General features: G+C 45.4%; 1 protein-coding gene across 6 annotated transcripts in view; it reads right to left on the bottom strand.

The window, feature by feature from the left end:
* rims2b (regulating synaptic membrane exocytosis 2b) overlaps nt 1–22,210 on the bottom strand; it is a 250,923-nt gene that overhangs the window by 153,802 nt on the left and 74,911 nt on the right. For all 6 annotated transcript variants that reach the window (XM_037535353.1, XM_037535354.1, XM_037535355.1 and 3 more), the window contains exon 6: nt 10,464–11,305. In XM_037535353.1, coding sequence (XP_037391250.1) covers nt 10,464–11,305 — 842 coding nt within the window. The remainder of the gene's footprint in view (nt 1–10,463; nt 11,306–22,210) is intronic.

Below are 22,210 nucleotides of genomic sequence, written 5' to 3'. Positions count from 1 at the left end.
CACACTCTTTCCCTCCGTTTGCTGGGCTTGATCTCTCTCTGCCTCGCGAAAGCATTTCTCCTCCCTGTGCCAAACTTCTCGGTCACGAAGAAACCCCTAACTACCCACACGCGACCTCCAGTTTGTTTAAAGAACAAACAGACCTTTTCCTCCTACCGTTCCACGCTGACAGGTCGCAGTGATGGTAGTCACCCTTTAGAATAAAACAAGACACAAAAATAACCAACGTGTTTCAGAACAGGAGCCCAAAAGCGGAGAGAGCCTACAGTGGAACGCAGTTAAAAGGCAAGCGAAAGCTGCACTCACCACCATTTTCCCTGACTTGCACAGTGTAGCGTCTCTATGTCCACCTCCACCGGCTACTCTGCTGGAATGCTTTTCGCCTTTTCAGCAAGGAGGAGGGAGCTGTGCCACTTTAGACCAATCACATCCGGTAATCTGTGACTGACCGGTGTTCTCCCAGCGGCTCCCGACGGCAGGATAAGCTCTGTCAGAGATCACTCTGCTACTTTTAGGCTCCTTCCTGGCTGCCAGGTCGAAGGTTCAGTATCTTTCAGTCAAGAACGCTCAGATTAACAAACCAATTACAAATAACTCATTACTAAGGCCCTGAGCTCCATCACTGCACCACCATAATTTACAGCTATTGCTACAGCATGTCGCTGCTGGCGGGACAAAACCTCGCATCTCCAACATGGAAAAAACCTGCTTTACTTTTAATGGAAGTCAATGGAACCAGAAATTTTTACAAGTCATTCTGTGCTGCTTCTTTAGGTCCGTTCGTCATGTAATTGACAGAAAATGTGAAGGACAACAGGCATTTTCAAATTATGCCAAAAACTGAAAAACGACAATTTGGAAAATACCAATGTGGAGGTAGGAGGTTTCTTTCCGACAGCAGCGATAAGCGTTCATCGTTTTTATTCATCGTTTTTATGTTCAAATCCAATTTTGAAAGAGCGCAATTTTCAAAATGCAAGAGCTGCAATTTTTATTATAGTGTATTATCAAACAAGTTTTACATTTGTTTTTTAGATAAATTCAACCAGTCAGAAGCCACCAAACATCAGTGTGCTGTGACATCACAACCACAAACGACTGGCAGCCTGGCGCGCTGTGTTAAGCCTGCAAACCGTCAAGCCAGAAAAGGTACACGCTGGTCTTCTTTAAAAAAAAAAAATCGCAATTTTAATCATAATTGCCAAACGGGTCTGAAAAATCGCTTAAAGAGATAAAAAGATTGTCTTTCAGGCCTAATTGATCTATTTATTAGTTGATTATAAAACCAATTTAAAACCCCACTTTGTACTGAAACCACATATGTTCCATTTTCAAGTTTATGTAGATTTATGTGTTTTGTTTAAAGTTTCGTTCCTTAAATATAAACAAACTTTAGACGTGAATCTGCAAAAACATGAAAATGAAAGGCAGGCGAAACTGGCCTGCGCACTGATGGACCTTGAAGGATTAAGCGTGTTAGAAAGAACGGCAGACGAAAAGCTAGAACACTGCGTGTGTGAACAGAAGGAGAGAGAGCTGGCACAGGAGAGGAGGGAGAGAGAGAGAGAGAGAGAGAGAGAGGGGAGAGAGAGAGAGAGAGAGAGAGAGAGAGAGAGAGAGAGAGAGAGGGAGGGAGAGAGAGAGAGATAGAGAGAGTGAGCGAGAGAAAGAGGGAGAGAGAGAGGGAGAGAGAGAGGGAGAGAGAGAGCGGAAGAGAGAGAGAGGGAGAGAGAGAGGAGAGAGAGACAAAGAGAGAGGAGAGAGAGAAAGAGAAGAGAGAGAGAGACAGAGAGAGAGAGAGAGAGAGAAAGGAGAGAGAGAGAGAGAGGAGAGAGAGAGAGAGAGAGAGAGAGAGAGAGGAGAGAGAGACAAAGAGAGAGGAGAGAGAGAAAGAGAAGAGAGAGAGAGACAGAGAGAGAGAGACAAAGAGAGAGGAGAGAGAGAAAAAGAGAAGAGAGAGGGAGAGAGAGAGAGAGAGAGAGAGAGAGGAGAGAGAGAGAGAGGAGAGAGAGAGAGGGGAGAGAGAGAGAGAGAGAGACAAAGAGAGAGGAGAGAGAGAAAGAGAGAAGAGAGAGAGAGACAGAGAGAGAGAGAGAGAGAGAGAGAGAGAGAGAGGAGAGAGAGAGAGAGAGAGAGGGGGAGAGAGAGAGAGAGAGACAGAGAGAGAGAGAGAGAGAGAGAAGAGAGAGAGAAAGAGAGAAGAGAGAGAGAGACAGAGAGAGAGAGAGAGAGGAGAGAGAGAGAGAGGGGGGAGAGAGAGGGGGAGAGAGAGAGGAGAGAGAGAGAGAGAGAGAGACAGAGAGAGAGAGAGAGAGAGAGGAGAAAGAGAGAGAGAGAGAGAGAGAGAGAGAGAGAGAGAGAGAGAGAAACAGTGAGCAAATGTCTCTTTGGGTCAGCCTGTGTCCTACATTCTCTTAAACCCTGCTGGAGTGCCGTGTGTCGGGTATATTAAGTGGGAAGCAGGCGCTCCTCAGCGTCTTTTCTCCGGCACAGAGTTCCCAACCCCTCGGCTCTCTACGGACCAGCTCAGCCTCTGTGGAGAGAAACGAGGGGCTTGGAGGAGTTCGCTCTCGCTAGCCACCGCTTCTCCTGCAAAGAAGCTTACCAATTTGAGCTAATTAAGGTCCTGACAACATCAGAGCTTTCAGGGAAAGGCTGGAGTGTGTTCAGCACTGGAGAAAGGACAGAACGAGGGAAGGCCATTGCTGGTCATTCAGATCAGCTCCATCTAAAAGAACAATGGCCAAAAGCTCAGACAGAACTCTTGCTCTGAAAGGCTGCTGCTGCTGTTTTTAGTGCTGTGCAGGGGCGGCCTCTGCGCTAGGCAAAGGTAGGCAGCCGCTTAGTGTCCCCATGAGCCGAGGGCCCACCACCACTACTGTAGGTGTTCATGTTAAGCAACCTTTTCTGGAGTACATGCGTTTTCTAAAATAGCGATTTTCAGTCATTTCAGGCACTCAGTCGCGGTTATTATGGACTATTCCGTGTTGTTAAGTGACGACACAACAGCATAAAGATGGACTGTTATGTAGCAACAATCCACATTACAGAGTGGTGTTCATTTGCAGTGGTGGACAGTATCTGAGTATCTGAGTAACTGAGTAACTGAGTAACTGAGTAAATGTAATTAGTTTCTGTACTTTAGTATTTTTGGTGTATCTGTACTGAAGTTTCTCCATTCTGGGCGACTTTCTCCTTTCACTCCACTACATTTCAGAGTCTAATATCCGACTTTTTCCTCCTACATTTTGAGAAATCTGTCGTTCCTTTTGGTTTCTGTGTGTATAAAAACGTAACATGTCAAAACGAAAGAAGCGCAAAGCCAGAGCACCAATCAGGGCCCAGCGGTCACTTTGTTTAGAGCTGGTTTTGACCTGTTGGTCATACCGACCCAGTGCAAGCAAACAAATGTCTAAAAATAGGTTTCATAAGTTAATAAGGTTTTCAAACTAAGAAATATTAGACTTAAAACAATTTCACTTGCTTTTTTGTAGATAAAAGTACGTCACACAGTTACTTGGCTATATTGGCCTCGCAGCTCCAGTGAAAAACTTCTTTTTTTTGTAAATCGGCTCCAGGCCACATTAGGAGGTGGTATGAAATGCGATTTCTGTCAGATTTTTACGTTTATGCCAGAGAATTCTGAGGAGTTTGGAGGGCGAGATGAGGCACCTTCATCACTCCTGCATCCGCTTTTTAAACTTTCTGAAAAAAGCTAAAAACAGGCAGCTAAGCTACCGCTCTTAAAGACACCCTGAAACACAGGAACACCCAACAAGGAGCAAATACTGACGACCACAGACACCAGACGCAGACACTACGGCAAGGTGGAGACGAGCAGGAAGAGGCCAGACAGACACCGAAGATCTGCGATGACAGAAGAGGTGCAGCTGAAAGGTGATGACTACCTCATCCTCACAGAACATGACACCATCAGATCATTTACAGCAACATGCAGAGGGTGTAGCTGTGATGGAAATATTGATACATAAAGCACCTGAGAGCCACAGGTGCCACCCTTCATGTTAGGTTTCCATTATTTTGGCCACCCCTGTTTGTTTAGGATGATGTCCAGCACAAGCTTTACAGCAGTGGTCACCAATCCTGGTCCTGGAGATCTACTTGAGCGCCAACCTGCACCTGACATGTTGCCCCTCCCTTTGCCCAATGCCAGCACAGCTGGTTCAGCCAATCAGGGACTTCTGAGGAAGTTAATTAGCCAGTGTAGGTGTGACCGACTGTGGAGGAGCTATGTTCTGCATTAGAGCAGATCTCCAGGACCAGGGCTGGTGACCAATGCTTTACAGTCTCATTAAACAATGTGCTGTCTGTGCCCGTAGCGTCTGGTCACCGACTGCAGTGCGCTTTAATTACAGCGCTTTAATTATTGAGCAGCAAAGCGGCGTATAGTGAACACACCTAAGCCAGTCAGTGACGGCAGACGGTTACACGGAGGAGACGCTTTATAGCTGCTTCTGAGAAAATCAGGCGACGCCGCAAAGGATGAGCTGTGACAACAGACACGCTTGAGCCCGTCTCACGCTCTGAGCCACCACCGCCTGGACGACTGACACGCCCTCAGCCTGCATCTCTTACTCAGAGCTCTAGCAGCTGGGGATCTGCTTACTGAAGAGCAGGGACCATGATATGAGTTTACAAGATCATCAGAGTGAGATATATCAATTATATTAACAATTAACAAGCGCCACCCTTCATGTTAGGTGTTGTTTCCATTATTTTGGCCACTCCAGTTTGTTTAGGATGATGTCCAGTATAAGCTTTACAGCAGTGGTCATCAACCCTGGTCTTGGAGATCTAGTTCCAACCTTCACCTGGTATGATGCCCTTCCCTTTGTACCTGATGCCAACATACATTTTAGGGCTTTAGAGACTTGGGTCCCATTCCCCGGATTTGCAACCGTGCAGTGGTTTTGGGCCAGTTGCGGGCTGGAGGTTAGGAATCAGCCTATTTTATTTTTATGTCATTGCTGCTGCTTTTATTTCACACTGCAGTACAACCAAAACCCCTCCCAGTACAACCGAACCCCTCCCAGTACAACCAAAACCCCTCCCAGTACAACCGAACCCCTCCCAGTACAACCAAAACCCCTCCCAGTACAACCAAAACCCCTCCCAGTACAACCAAACCCCCTCCCAGTACAACCGAACCCCTCCCAGTAAAACAAAAACTTCTCCCATTACAATCAAAGCCCCTCCCAGTATAACCCGAAATCCCTCCCAGTACAACCAAAACTTCTCCCATTACAATCAAAGCCCCTCCCAGTATAACCGAAATCCCTCCCAGTACAACCAAAACTTCTCCTAGTACAATCAAAGCCCCTCCCAGTATAACTGAAATCCCTCCCAGTACAACCAAAACTTCTCCTAGTACAATCAAAGCCCCTCCCAGTATAACTGAAATCCCTCCCAGTACAACCAAAACTTCTCCTAGTACAATCAAAGCCCCTCCCAGTATAACTGAAATCCCTCCCAGTACAACCAAAACTTCTCCTAGTACAATCAAAGCCCCTCCCAGTATAACTGAAATCCCTCCCAGTACAACCAAAACTTCTCCTAGTACAATGAAAGCCCCTCCCAGTATAACCAAAACCCTTCCCAGTACAACCAAAATTTTTCACAGTACAACCAAAACACCCACAGTACAACCAAAGTCCTCCCAGACTGACCAAAACTCATCCCAGTAAAATAAAAACTCCACCCAGCACAACCAAAGCTCCTCCCAATACAATAAAAAACTCCTCCCATTACAACCAAAACTCCTCCCAGTACAACCAAAACCCCTCCCATTACAACCAAAGCACGTGATCTGTGTCGGTGAGGAAGATGGTCATGCAGGACGTTCCTGTTTGGGGACCAGAGGAAACTAAATGCTTAATAGTAATACGGACAAACACGACTGATCTAAACAAACTGCAGACCACTTAATAAACAAGTGGCCACTGGTTGCCACGTAACAAGCTGATTTGCATATTCCATCCCACACAGGAATCGGATTTCAGTCCGACCACCTGGAGACCGATTTGACTACTGGGTGTAAAGGCATGAGGCTAAAATCTTATCAGGATACAATCCAGACACCGGACACAGGAAACGAACTGCCGGCTACTCCTCTCCGCGCAGATACCTCCACACTGCCCTGCTGTAAATAATCAGAGTAGATTCTCCTCTAAGAACGTGTGATACATAAGCTCTCTTTCTTTCTCCTTTTCTATGCCTTCCTTCACTTCCTCTCTTCCTCTCGCTCACATTTCCCTCATTCATCCATCTAACCCAGCTTCCCGCTCTCGCCTTCCCCTTATGCAGCTTTGGACCGGCCATAATTACATCCTGAGAAACAATCAATATCTATTTACTGCTGAGAGTTTTAGTGTCCTGAAAGTCCATCTAAGATCATGCGCACGTTTAATTGTCTCATGTCTCTGCGAGTCAGAAACAATGAATCATGAAGTAAAAGGCAGTAGAGGCAGCAGGTCACCTCGACTTACTTCACTCACTGCACAGATACTGTAATAACACCAGTGCTTTCGCCTGAACTACCACTGAAGTTCAGAGAGGTCAAGATCTGGGACTGTAGTCTTCTAGATTGTTATCTTGAGATCATGACTTAATTGTTGCGATCCCAGGATAACAACTTTTGTTATCCTAAGATCTTAAGGTAACAAATTTGTTATCACAACTCGCTCATGTTGTTATCTTGTACCTAAGTTAACTAAGTTGTGACCTCAGGACAATAACCTTTATTATGTTGAGGTCACAAGATAATTAGGATGTGATCTTAAGGTACCAACTATGTTATTTTGAGAGCACAACTTAGTTATCTCAGGATAACAACTATGTTATCTTAAGATCACAGTGATTTAAGTTTCAATCTCAAGATAACAATTATGTCATGTTAAGATCTCAAGATAATAACTATCCTGAGATCACAAGACAATTTAGTTGTGATCTCAAAATAAAAACTATGACAACTTTTGTAACAACTGTTATCTTCACATCACAAGATAATTAAGTCATGATCTCAAGATAACAATCCTGAAAATGATCATTACCTCACTGCCTCTCTGGACTTCTGTAGAATACAGAAGTGCAAGATAACAACTACGACAACTTTATGACAACTTTTGTAACAATGTTTATCTTGAGATCACAAGATAATTAAGATGTGATCTCAAGATAACAACTGTTATCTTAAGATCACAACATTATTAAGTTGTTATCCTGAGATCACAAGACAATTAAGTTGTGATGTCAAGATTTCAACATAACCACTATGACAACCTTTGTAACCAATTTTATCCTGAGATCACAAGATAATTAAGTCATGATCTCCAGATATAAATCCCAAAAATGATAATTACCTCATTGCCTCTCTGGACTTCTGTAGAATACAGAAGTGCAAGATAACAACTACGACAACTTTATGACAACTTTTGTAACAATGTTTATCTTGAGATCACAAGATAATTAAGATGTGATCTCAAGATAACAACTGTTATCTTAAGATCACAACATTATTAAGTTGTTATCCTGAGATCACAAGACAATTAAGTTGTGATGTCAAGATTTCAACATAACCACTATGACAACCTTTGTAACCAATTTTATCCTGAGATCACAAGATAATTAAGTCATGATCTCCAGATATAAATCCCAAAAATGATAATTACCTCATTGCCTCTCTGGACTTATGTAGAATACAGAATCACAGTGTAGAATAAGATCACAGTGAAATAAGTTCTGATGTCTAGACAACAACTATGTCATCTTGACATCACAAGACGGTTAAGTTGTTATCTTGAGATAACAAGACAATTAAGGTGTGATCCAAGATCTCAAGATAAAAGCTATGACAACTTTTGTCAACTTTTGTAACAACTGCTGTATTCTACAGAAGTTCAGAGACGCCATGAGGTAATTATCATTTTTGGGATTATTATCTTGAGATCATGACTTAATTATCTTTATCTCAAGACAAGGATAATTAACTCATGGCCTCTCTGGACTTCTATAGAACACGGAGATCCAAGATAACAACTATGACAACTTTATGAGAACTGCGGATTGGGCTGCCCACCGCTCCGGGCAAGTGTGCTCACTGCCCCCTAGTGTGTGTGTGCTCACTAGTGTGTATGTGGTGTTTCACTTCACGGATGGGTTAAATGCGGAGGTGACATTTCCCCGTTGTGGGACTAATAAGGGTCACTTAATCTTAATCTTAATTACAGTGAAATTCAGATCACAGCACAAGGCAGAATAGCCATGAGTTCCATGATGAGTGAACATTGCATGCTGGGTATTGTAGTGCGAGAACACTGATGGACGGAAACACGTGCATGATAAAAAAATCATGACTGCTTTCAAAGCAACGAGAACGATATTCCACAATAATAACAGATGTTTCAGATTAATAACAGTCACACATCTGGGCCGTCTGGCCAGCACTCTGGTTTCTTCTCGTTATAAACGGAACTGAGAGCTGAGTTAGCTGCCCGGCTCGCCACCCGGGGCGCCTGGACTTTAAACCGACTGTCACATGGAATCGCCAGAGCCTCACAAGCTTTGAGTTGCTCTGAGTAAGGAGTGTAGAGCCACCGCTACCAATTATTAGACGACCAAACAAATCCCATCACGTGCTCTAATGGGAGTGACGCAGGGGCTTAGATTTCAATGTTCCTCCTGAGTGAAAGGACACGAGCGAATAGTAAAAACGGTATTTTAAACATCACAAAAATCACAACGGCTGAAAACACGCACACGGCTGAACCACCAGGAGGGTCTTTCACGTTTCCTCTGAACGTCTGCGGCGGTCATTTGTCAGAGAGCTGAGACAAATCTCTGCGGGGAGGGCACTGATTCATCAATAACATCTATCCCTTCAGTCCCTTAATGAACAGAACCTCTTACTGTTCTGCTTTAGGCGACCTGAGAGCATCGCAAACCTGTCGGCAGAGTTTCTTGTCTTTTAGTCGTGAGGGCGCTCACACTAGACGACAGGGCAAAGAGAGAACAACAGCGTAACGGGTTTGGGCTACGAATAAGAACTCAAACTCCCAGAACTCCTCAGATCATCACGACACACACGGAGCTGAACTGACTGGACCTGGTTTGGGCTTTTAGGCGCAGCTGGAGAAATATTTCACTGCAAGCTGGCCGCAGAGCTGAAACTGTACGGAGAGTGTTTGACGTCTGGATCAACTTTATAAACACTATAAACATGATATCGCCTCTTATTTGTCTGTCTCCTCTGTCTTCAGCATCCCGGCGCGTCTCTTCACCTGTTCCTCCGCTCTTCTCGCGCTCTCTTAGGCTGTAAAACCCAATTTTACAATTATTTAGTCTACATTTCACGCAAACATTCTCCTGAAGAGATTTTACACGGCTCACTTAGGGTTACAGAGGTTTTAAATGAAAGCATAAGGCCATGTTCTTATTAAGTGACCACTGATCTATAGTGGACCTTCAACTGGTGCTGCATCAACTTCAGGCCTAGATCTCCAATGTGCTCCTTAACTGTGTTAAACCTGCTCACACCTCTGTGCTCGTGAGTGTGTCTAGATCCTCTTCTTACCTAAGAACAAATCCCAAGTAAGAACCCATTCTCGTGAAATCTTCGTTAAAACTGCGTAAGTGGGAAGAAATTTCTTCTTAAGAACGGTTGGAGAATGAGGCCCAATGAATATCTTGATGTTCATTGAATATGAACACTTAGAGACTCTTTAAGGGCTCTTTAATAAAGGCAACGGTTCTATTCAGAACCATAGTTTCTACATAGAACCATTTGCATGCTTAAATAGCTCTGCATGGTGACATGGTTCAGACGGATGCAGAATGTGTTGTACATGGTTCTGTATACGACCAAAACGGGTTCTGCTATTGTTACAACGCCAAGTTTGTAACCATTGATGAATATGCTGGTGCTCTATAGAACCGTTTTCAGAACCATTATATATAGAACCATATAATCGACGCGCATGCAAAGAACAATTTAAGCCTGCGCGTGGAACTATAAACAACTCATTGTTCCAAATAGATCTGAGGCCTTCACTGAGGAACCCTTACATATCTTTTTTATGAGTGTAGGCTGTGTGTCAAAAGTTTGGGGACACCTTCCCTCCTTCTGACATTTATGTTTCCTCACTTTCATGTATTTATATTTATGTCTTTGGCCTAAAATGAACAAGCTGCCAATCATCAAACTGCTAGTCCTTTCATCAAAAGTGTCTTCCTCAGTACGAAGAGCAAGTTTTTTTTGTCAAAAATAATCCTCATCTTCCATCAAATTATTGCTGGAACCACAAATGGAAAAACCCAAAGGTGGCTCAAAGACCTGATCCGTGGTAATATCACAACCAGAGGATTAAATTTGGCTTCGTTCCCCAGAAAATACGTCACTACTGTTTACATGTCTGATAATTCCACCACTCCTGAGCGGCGACTCTCACCTTTCTCGCTGATGGACTCGCTCTCCAGCTCCACGTCCTCGCAGCTGGTGTACTCGGGTGTGGTTGCCAGCTCCTCCTCAGAGCTGCTAAAGCTGCCCATGGCCCTGAGCTTGCCCGTGCGGTGACGGCTGCGGTGCGGCCTGGGCGGCCTGACGGACTCCGACTGATCGGAGCTAAGCGAGTCGTTTCTCAGCATGCCGTCCATCTTCTCCCGTCCTGCCTTACTCCTGTGGAGGGCTGAGCTGGGATCCAGGTGGTGTGGCTGGGGAACCGGCCTCCTGGCTGGCTCGCCAAGCACGGGACTGCGATGGGGCGTCGGAGGGCTATGATTAGATGTCCGTGGTCCTGGCGAACTCCTGTCTACTGAGTAGGAACGTGGTCCCGGGCCTCCAAGAAGCGGCGGTCGAGACTGCCTCCCTCCGAGGCCGTGTAGAGGCTCGTCCACCTCTGTGTAAGCGAGGGAAACGTCGCTGTGGCGGCGTTCGTGCCTCGCCCGGGACACCTGGGCATGGATACGCATTTGCTCTTCATAGGGCTGTGGTTTGACCGGGTACCGTGCAAGGTTGGGGTCACTGCGGTAACGGGCCTGGTACTCCTCCTCCTGCTCCCGACGCCGCTGGAGCTCATAGTCATCTAGCTGGGCGTCCAGGTGCTGGTCCTGAGAGTGCCAGCGAGGGTCCTCGTACATCCTGGAGCCCCGAGGAGAGCGGGCCGGGTCTCGTCCGTAGTCGGACGGAGAACGAGGCATGCCAGGGTCCGCCGGCGCATGCTGCAGTCCTCCAACCCCCTCCCTTTGGTTGTACACTGCGTTTGGATCCCTGGATGCTGACGGGCTTCGTTTCCTACGAAAAACAACCAGAAAAAATATTAAAATGTTGAAGATGGATGTTTATGATATGTGAACATGGTGGCACCAGAGAGCGAAGCAGGACAGATGCGCTGTTTATTTAACCCAGAGACGTCTACAGATAGCAGTCATTCTGAAATCGTGTTTAAAAGCAATTATATAAATAAATCATTAAACATATAACTATTTACATAATAAATTACATCCACACTCTCAATAATAAAAATACTAAACCATCACTGGGGTGGGACCCTCAAGGCTCCATCTCTGTACCTTTAGTCAGGGAGCATAACTGAACCATAATCCACTGAAATGATCTGTTCTAAGCTGGACTGACTCCACACACCCCGCCTCGCCTCGCCTCCAGGCTTTTACTCTACTGCTCTGTTTTAAAACATTCGGTTATGAAAATAAACAAATACCAACTTTTCACCTGGAGGACCTGATTTAAGCTCCACAATCAGACCTTAGAACCACTGCAGAACCTCTGAGGGAACATTTACATGTATATATTATACATATATATCATATCTCCACTTTTGTCGTTTTTCAGTTTTTGGCATAATTGGAAAGCTTGTTACTCTTTACATTACTAGTAAATTTCATGATGATTGGAGCAAAAGAAACAGCCCAAAATTACTCTGAAAAAATTCTGGTTCCATTGACTTACATTAAACGTAAAGTAGGTTTTTCCTTCTCCTGTAAAGTTAACATATATATATATATATATATATTCTATCTCCTGTGTACCCTGCATCTCATTTATCTCAGATTCACTAATTGCACATTTAAAAATGTGTACAACTATACATATAATTGCATATAATATGCATATAATTGTGCATATTGTGCATATATTACTGTCTAATATGCGCCAAAGATTTTCACTGACCTTCACAAATGTTTTTAATGTAATGTGACACAAAGCGAGAAATGCATCTGCACAGAATCTTTATTTCATTCAGTTTACTTCATTTCTGTTCTGCACTGAAAGATTCGAGTCTGTACTTTTCTCCTGTTTCTAAATACAAACACATATCTAGACATGCTTTTGCTATCTAAGGGTTCATTCCACTCTTTGTGAAGAACTCCTCTCAGTGCGAGTCTCAGCCGTGCTCGAGGACACGCAGTGTAAAACACTTAACACCGTCCAGCAGCGAACCGCTTGGCACATAACGCGCACCCGTTTGACTTTAGGGCTGCCTTGTCTAAACAGACTCCCATCAGTGGTGTTCAGAGCTCCGCTCAGCCCTTCCAGCCTGTCTGGGCTGCAGAAGTGAAGCAGCTCTGGGCGCTTTCAATCACACCGAACCTTCCAGGCCCCGGGTCCCTGGTGGCTGACCCACAGGCCTGAGCAGACAGTGGGACCAGGCTGAGGGCTGATTCAGGATGACCATAGTGTCACAGCAAGTTAGAGAGAGAGCCTCTGACACAGCGGCTTTTAGAGAGAGTGAGCCAGACACTCCCTCCCTCTCTCTCTCTCTCTCTGTCTCTCGCTCTCTCTCGCTCTCTCTCGCTCTCTCTCGCTCTCTCTCTCTAGTACCACAACTTGTCTCGCGGGCCTAACTCAATCTCTACTGAACAGATGTTGCTGGTCTCCTGCCCTGCTGGATGAAAAAAGAGAGAGAGAGGGAGAGAGAGAGAAGCAAGAAAAGAGAGAACAAGAAATGGAGAGGAAGATACTCACATCTAAGGCACTGTTACAGCGCTCAGTCATATTTTAGTATTGGTGAATTCCCGAGCAACGAAAGTGAAAGGAAGAAGTGTGTTGATGTGAGTTACAGCGCTGATTTAGACGAAAGTAAACTGAGGAAGCTGTGAGGCATTGGAGAGCGGGAGAGCGGGAGAGCAGGAGAGCGCTATCTTTCCAGCCTAGCTGTTTTTAGCTGCTGGTCACTCACACAGCACGGTGAACTGATGTTACTGTAGATCAAACAAGACAAATAAACGCTGATTCCAGTTTAAACGTAGCTAAAAGGGACTCTGTTTGTTCTAGTGGTGATATCGCTGCTGTCGGAAGAAAACCGTGTATCTCCAAAACAGTAACTTTACAGGAGAAGAAAAAAACACACTTCACTTTCAATGTAAGTCAATGGAACCAGAATTTTTCCCATGTCATTTTGGGTCATTTCTGTTAGGCCATTCATCATAAAATGTACAAACAATGTAAAGAGTAACACATACTTCCAAATCATGTCAAAAACTGAAAAATGCCAAAAATGGACATACAAGGTTTTCTTCCGACAGCAACGATATCTTGTGGTTCATCCCTTAAACTACTACGATAACACAGGGAAACCCAGTCGTCTGCCAGCTGGTGTCTGTGCTCTGATATGGATGTGGCAGGAGTGACGGCAGCGAGGCGGTGTGACCCGTCACTGAAGTGCCGAGCCGGCTAATGTTTGAACTAAGTTGACTCACCTATAAGAACGGCTAAATCTGGCACCTGTTCTGAAGAAAGCATCGCAAACTGACCCTGAGGTGCTGGTGTTGATCTCCGCTACAGAGATTAAAATATTCCCTGATTAATACGGCGCATCACAGCGGCACCGCTCATTAATGTCTCATTTCCACAACAATTCACAGCACGCAGATCCCTCGTAATCTCCTTCACCTCCTGATCCCACCACCACGAAATCTCCCAAACTCCGAGCCTGTCAAGGGCCTACCAGACCCCCGCCGAGACGCCTGATCAATTAAAATGCCTCAGATTAGGGAGAACCAGTGCTCTAAATATTGGATCCAAATTTAATCCCCCAATGCATTACAGAGCATTACTTTCCTGTAATCGTTCACATATATTGCACATAAATCAGATATTGGGCCACGTTAAGCCCCAAACCACTGCTTTATTTTCAGTGACCACATTACTGAGAGTCTGAGAGGCACAGAAGTGAATCTCAGGCCTTTGTTTTGGTCCAAAGATTAAGATGAGAAACCAGCATCTATTACATTTTCAGCCGAGTTGACGACACAGAACTAACACATACGAACAATGTGGCAAATTCACACATCAAGAAATGGCAAAATCTCAAGGCCTCAGTCCAAACAGGCCAGCGTTAAACAACAAGTGTCAGTGCAAAAAAGAGGGAAATCAAATTTATGTGTTTATTAATACATGACAAATATGCCTTTTATCAGCTCCACTTACTGTATAGCTGCTCTCTGTAGTTCTACAGTTCCAGACTGTAGTCCATCTGTTTCTCTGATACTCTGTTACCCTGTTCTTCAGTGGTCAGGACCCCCATGGACCATCACAGAGCAGGTACCATTCAGGTGGTGGGTCATTCTCAGCACTGCAGTGATGCTGACGTGGTGGTAGCGTGTTAGTGGGTGTTGTGCTGGTGCGAGTGGATCAGACACAGCAGTGCTGCTGGAGTCTTTAAACACTGTGTCCACTCACTGTCCACTCTATTAGACTCTCCTACCTTGTCGGTCCACCTTGTAGATGTAAAGTCAGAGACGACAGCTCATCTGCTGCTGCACAGTTTGTGTTGGTCATCCTCTAGTCCTTCATCAGTGGTCACAGGACGCTGCTGGCTGGATATTATTGGTTCTCAGTCCAGCAGCGACACTGAGGTGTTTAAACGCCTGATCCACTCGCACCAGCGCAACACACACTAACACACCACCACCACGTCAGTGTTACTGCAGTGCTGAGAATGACCCACCACCCAAACAGTACCTGCTCTGTGAGGGTCCATGGGGGTCCTGACCACTGAAGAACAGGGTAACAGAGTATTAGAGAAACAGATGGACTACAGTCTGTAACTGTAGAACTACAGAGTGCAGCTATACAGTCAGTGGAGCTGATCAGATGGACAATGAGCGTAGAAACAAGGAGGTGGTCAGGATGTTACGCCTGACCAGTGTGTGTATACATATATACAACCATTTCACAATGCAAATGACCATTTAATCACGCAAAAGCTTCCTCGAGTGTTCATGGTTCTACACAGAACCATGTTCTTCACTAAAGAACGCTTGGAGAAGCATCTTCTTTCAGTGTGCATTTTTAAACGAACCCCTTTGCTTAAGACAATGAGCTAAAAGTAAACTACTCAGTCACCTTACTCTCTTAAAACGATGGTTCTCTAAGGGTTCTTAAGTAAAGGCAAAGGTTTATTAGAACCATGAATACTCAAAGAAACGTGCAAGCTAAAACAGGTCTTTGCCTGGTGAAATGGTTCTTCAGATAGAAGGGGAATATGCTGCATATGGTTCTATATACCTCCGAAAAGGGTTCTTCTAACACATGCTCCATCAACTGAAAGAACCAGTTCACCATATAGAACCATCTATTCCACAGGAAGACATCCACAGCTAACAGCATCACGGTGCCGGCGGAGTTTTTACAGGATTGGATCTCATTCATTCTTTTTTCCTGACATCAGCAAAAACACGAACGTCATCTCAGCCCAGCTCTGAGGGCTTTTAGTCAAAGCAGGACGGAAAGTCTAGCACGAGCAGGGCTGCGGGATAAAAATAGGACATTCCTGTTATTCCTGCCAATAATGACTACGATTCAGCGGCAAGTGCGGCTTCATATGTTTTGCAAATAACTGCAAATAAGGCAGTGACTCCTCTTCATAAACACGGATAAACAAGGTTCCCTGCGAGCGCAAAGAGGACGCTCAGAAAACATAATCCCCAAAAACACCGGTCATAAAACCTCCTCCTAAACAGGCATGACCGCAGCTCCTTAGGGATGCCTACACTGAAAGCCTCCCCCCCACCCCCCTCCCCGCGTATCAGCACTGACCTCACGGGAGCACACACACCTGTCAGTGAGGAGCTGCACATCTGGGCTGCGAGCGCGGGAGTCCTGACCGCGCCGCTTCATCCAGCCCAAATCTCCGTCTGCCGGGTCACGTCCAGCTGCTGCTTGTGGTCATTGCAGGTCTAAGCTTTCCTCTTTTCCCTCCCGCACACACTCACGCCCAGGCTCCTCGCCAGCCGGGACACACACACACACTCACACACACACACACACACATAAACACGCACGCAGACTTTCCTGCTGATTCCAGAAATCGAAGTCGGCCGAGAGCAGCCGAGCCGCCGAAGGAAGGGGCAGGGCATTGTGGGTAGAGGAGCTCGGGGTTATGGTTTAATGCTGTTAGCCACAGGGCCGTATATAGCTGGAGGTCAAGCAAGACTTTAGCCTGCAAGGAGGATTAGGCTACTTAGCTGATTACTGGCTGCCTGGCATTGCCTACCAAATGTAGGACCCGGGAACCGGCCTCTTCCACCGCAGCGAGCTTGGAGATTTAAATAAATAAACAAACAAACAAACAAACAAACACAATTTGTCCACCCAACATACCCCCAAGACCTCCCTCCACCAGCAACACCTGGACATCTATCAGACCCATATCAGCTCAACCAGCTCAGCACATACTATTTCAGTTGCGTCAGTGGGGGGGCTGTATGTGGCGGGATGCGGGTTTTGGTGGGGGGGGGTGGTGGCACTCCGGCTCTGATCCCACAGGACGCTGGATAAGAGCGCCCTGGCCTGGACAGAGTAGGGATCTAGAGCAGGCTAGGGCAGTGTGTGTGGACTGGAAGACTGCGCCACCTCCTGTCCATGACCTGAACTGCACAACAGACAAATAAGCGCCTTTGATGTCTCCTGCAATACTACCCTCTTAAAAAAGATGGTTCTTCAAGGGTGCTTTAGTAAACGTACCATGAGTTCTATGTAGACCAAGTTGACGCCTGAATGGTTCACGGGCGAAATGGGTCTTCGGGCTGATGGAGGACACATGCATACAACCAAAAAAGGGTCTGTTATTGTTCTGATGCCAAGCTTGCAACAATAGGAAAACTCTTTTTGGTGCTACATAAAAGGTTCTCAGGTTTCAAAAAGGTTCTGTATAGAACCATCTACAACACATTGTCTGTCAATACTGAAAAAAGATGGTTCTTCGAGGGTTCTTTAGTAAAGAAAATGGTTGCATATAGATCCATGTACATTCAAAGAACCCTTTGTATGATAAATGGTTCTGTTTGCATGATGAAATGGTTCTTCAGACTGATGGAGAATATAGAAATACAACCAAAAAAGGGGTTCTGTTAATGTTACGAGGTCAAGCTTTGGTACTATGTAGGACCATTTTCAAAAAGGTTCTATATAGAAACATATACAACACATTCTCCATCAGTCTTTAAAAAGATGGTTCTTCAAGGGTTCTTTAGTAAAGAAAATGGTTCTATATAGAACCATTCACCTTTGCATGGTGAAATGGTTCTTCAGATGGATGGAGAACGTGCAGATTTTTTTTTTGTAAATGGGTCAATGGGGGAAGTCGGGGGCTGGAGGTCAGGGAACCAGCCCTGTGACCGGATGGTTGCTGGTTCAATCCCCTCGGCTGACAGTCCATGACTGAGGTGTCCTTGAGCAAGACACCTAACCCCCAACTGCTCCCCGGGTGCAGTGGATGCCCACCGCTCCGGGCAAGTGTGCTCACTGCCCCCTAGTGTGTGTGTGTGTGTGTGTGTGTGTGTGTGTGTGTGTGTGTGTGTGATGGATGGGTTAAATGTGGAGGTCTAATTCCACAGTTGGCTGATGGCTCTAAATTCAATATAGTACCAAAAAACGTTCTTCTATTGATACAAGCTTGACATCATAACAATAGTAGAACCCTTTTTGGTGCCATACAGAACCATAAACAACATATTCTTCATCAGTCTCAAAACCCATTTCACCATGCAAAGGGTTTTTTGAATGTTCGTGGCTCTATATAGAACCATTTTCTTTACTAAAGAACCCTTTAAGAACCTTGTTTTAAAAAGGAACAGTCCACACTGGATGCCTGTGTTTCTGTTCGACTTTTTTTCCGTTGTTTTCAGGGGAAGAGGCGAACTTTGTGGACTGGTTTCGCGCCTTGAGTTTCAAATTACAACTCGAGGCAGGCGAGTAGCCCACGTTACGAGTGCATCTTCACCAGTTAGAGCGAAAGGAAGGCGGGCCTTCAGTGACGGCCTTCAGTGACGCCCTTCAGTGACGGCTGAACTGAATTTACGCATCAATATAAGCAGAAAGAAACTGCTTCATTTAGTTCACTACTTCATTCACACTTGCTAATGAGAGGGCCCGAGCTTTCTGCCTGTCCGAATGACAGCAAGCACTGCTGAAGGTTCATAAGAAGTTCGTGAAAAAATGTTCAAATATTCTGCATTATTTTCTTCAGATTTTCTTAATAAAACCTTCATTGTCTTCTGATACAGGCTATGTAGCATTTTACTCCATACCATAAACGTCGCAACATACATTTTGAGCAAATTCAGCAAAATTGAGGAAAAACATCAAAGCAAGTGTTTAAGAAATTTTATCAAACGAGGTCTGGAGGTGAGGAAGGAAGAAACAGCCAACAGGAAAAAAATCCTCCTCGGAAAATATGATAACTGTGGGGTGAGGGCAGAAAGCAAGAGGCGAGGATGAGCAGGAGGAGATACATTTAGATGCCTCTTTTTGCCCGAGTCTGTCGTAAGGTTACGAAAACACTTAAGAACATAATAGAAGGTGAACATTATATAAGAATACCGCTTGTTCTAAGAACTATTCTTACGAAAAAATAGCTAAGCAAAAGAAATAAGACAACTCTGAAGAAGTTACTTGAAGAGTAACATTTTTTCTTAGGAATGAATGAATTTAAGGAGATTTTCTTTCCTAAGACACTTCCGTGAATCCGGCCCCTGATTGACAGTTAAAATGCTGCTGTCGCTAAGCAACAGACAGACTCTCCGCAAGAAGAGCATTCAAAAAACATGCAGTGTGAACCACTGGAAATAGAAGGTGGTATAGTGTGAGCCCTCCCTTAAAGCCACAGTTCTCAAACGGGTCCTCAGCCCCCCCCCCCCCCCACCCCCCGACCCCCAGTCCACATTTTTGCTCCCACCTACCTCACAACACATAGGGTTAGAGCCAAAATGCAGACTGGGGGTCCCTGAGGACCATCTGGAGAACCACTGAACTAAAACAAACACACACAGTACAGTGATGCTCTCCGCTGGACGCTTCACACCCTCCAACAGCATCACCCACAGCACCAGGCTCTCCCAGGTTGATGATGATGATGAAAGCCTTTATGATGATGCTGACCTCCTTCCATTTAAACAGCTCTGCATCTCCAGCTTCAGCTCCTCCGACATGCTCACACACACATACACACACACACACACGCTCTGCCTAAGTAGGGCAAAACTCTGCTGAGTTTGAAAAAAAGCTAATTCTGCCAATGAAAGTCAATAATGATATAAACTCTGGACGCAAACCTTAAAACCCCGAACTGGCACAAACTGCGAGTGGTGATGCAGCAGAAAGATCATACGCATCACAGTATCCTGACACACTAGCTCAGGGGTCGGCAACTTACGGCTCTTTTACCGCCCCCTTGTGGCTCCACAGCTGAATCAGATCAGTAGGTAATAATAAAACAATCCTCCTCTACAGTAAAATAAAGCTCTGCTGATCCTTCAACACAGTTTAACAGTAAATGGTCTTAAACGCTGGAGTTAATGTAGAACTGCTGATTCACCCTTTAACCCTGAAGATCAGCGCAGACGGCTGGTCACCATAGCAACACAGACGACAGTCTCGCCCAGCTAGCAGCTACGAAACGGCAAAGAGAGAGATTTAAGACGGACATCGATAATTTGGAGACAAATGGACTCATCAGTGTTTATAGTCACTCCAGCTGGTTTCCTGATACGATTAATCTGCAGTGAGAAACTGAGAAACTCTAAAAAGTCACGAGGCTGAAGTCGCTTCTCGTTCAGATTATCCGGTTCCACCTTAAATGGTGCAGCAGTTACATTCTGGCACCTCAGGCACCATTTAAGGTGGAACGGGAAAATTCTAACAAGAAGCTGGAGAACGACAAACGACTTCAGCCTCGTGAAAACCGAACGTTGAGAGACATTTTACAACAAAAAAAAACGGTTCTACTTTTGTGGAAAAGTTTCCTGCTGGAGATGCGAGAAAAGTGGCTGTAGCTGAGCTGAAGCTGAAAACAGAGAAAAGTGAGCCTGAGTTTTCGTTTATGTTATATTTTTAGCCTATACTAGCACGCCAGCACACACTGAGACACGGTTACAGCCAGCATGATAAAACATTACTTAGATAAATGAACGTAAAGCGTCGTGGCTCACAAGGTGGTTTGGCTCTTCTTAACATTTGGGTTGCGACCCCTGCTCTGGAATATGCATCGCACCACCTTTAAAAACAGAAAATGAAAACATGTTGGTAGTTATTTGTATCAAATTATTATTTTTTTAATCAAAAAATCTCATTTCGCTGCACTAGACTGAAGCCAGTTAAGGGGTATCAGGTGATGGTATCAATGCATTTCTGTGAGTATGAGTAAACACACTGGTACCTGTTACCAGTATCTGCATCCTGAGCCGCTATGGAGCAAACTGAGACCCACGTCAGTCAAAGCCAAACCTAACATCCCCCTCGTCTGTCCTGAAACAATACAGCACAAGCCACTCTGCATACGGCGCTGACAGCAGAAATGAGTCATACTGTCAGACACTTCAGCCGAGACAGTGATGCAGTGCTCTGAATCCATTACAGAGCTCCGACGTGTCAAACACGTGTTAGTCTTAATTAACTGTTATTTTGGGCAGTCGTGGGCTGGAGGTTAGGGAACCAGTCCTGGCTCAATCCTCTGAGCCGACAGCACATGCCTGAGGTGCCCTTGAGCAAGACACCTAACCCCCAACTGCTCCCTGGGCGCCGTGGATAGGGCTGCCCACCGCTCCGGGCGAGTGTGCTTACTGACCCCTAGTGTGTGCGCTCACTAGTGTGTGTGTGGTGTTTCACTGCACGGATTGGTGATATTGCAGAGGTGGAATTTCCCCACTGTGGGACTAATAAGGGTCTCTTAATCTTTAGTACAAGCAATATCACGCATGTAACGGTTCAGTGAACAATCACAAGCACACTTTTCCTTCTCACCCCAAAACGCAGCTGCTAGACGGTGATGGAGGATTTCGGCTTTACGTGGGCTCCGTGGTTAAGGTCTGTGTGGGTGGGCCGACGCTTACTAACGTGATGGACCACGAACAGGTGCAAGAAGCGAGTTTATTAAACGACAGGACATAAAGAAATAAAACACTGGACAAACACAAAGAAAAGGCAATAAAATATGCATAAAGATTTATTTATATTTTTATTATTATTACACAAGTAGGTTTCAGTAACAGCCACGAGGCTGGAACTCCACACACACACACACACACACACACACCTCTACACACAGACTTGAGCTACAAGGGTGGCTAGTAGTGAGTACAGGTGAGACCTCCCTCTGAATGGCTGGCTCTTGTACTCTAAGCTCCACCCCAGCCTACACCAAACCCCGACCCCGGGGTACATAACTACTGCTCTTTTTCTTCCCTCCCACTCTGTTCTCTCTCTCTGTCTCTCTCGCATGCGTCGAGATGTTCGGTTGGCCTGTCTGGAGGTGCCGATTCGTGTTTGCAGCACTCTGGAATCGGCCCTGTCCCGCTCAACAGAGATTAACACAACCCTTCTAACCTATCTTTCTTCCCTCCCACTCCGTTCTCTCTCTCTATCTCTCTCACATGTGTCGAGATGCCCCGTTGGCCTGTCTGGAGGTGCCCCATTCGTGGTTCCAGCGTTCCAGCCATCTTTTTGCACTCTCTTTGTACTGTTGTTCTTGTTTCTGTCCTGTTTCTTCTGTGCGGGTCGACCCACGGGGGTTGGGTTCCTCGGACTGAGCCTTGGTCCCTTCTAAGGTTTCTTCCTCTTAAAGGGAGTTTTTCCTTACCACTGTAGTCACCACAAAATTGGCTTCACTGTGGTGATGCTCATAAGAGGCGTGGACCTGTTTTTTTTCTGTAAAGCTGCTTTGTGACAACCTTGTTGTAA

The sequence above is a fragment of the Pygocentrus nattereri genome, chromosome 27 (genome assembly GCF_015220715.1).
Source record: "Pygocentrus nattereri isolate fPygNat1 chromosome 27, fPygNat1.pri, whole genome shotgun sequence".
NCBI lineage: Eukaryota > Metazoa > Chordata > Actinopteri > Characiformes > Serrasalmidae > Pygocentrus > Pygocentrus nattereri.
Note: the sequence above shows the minus strand (reverse complement) of the source record. Positions and strands in the feature narration are given on the sequence as shown.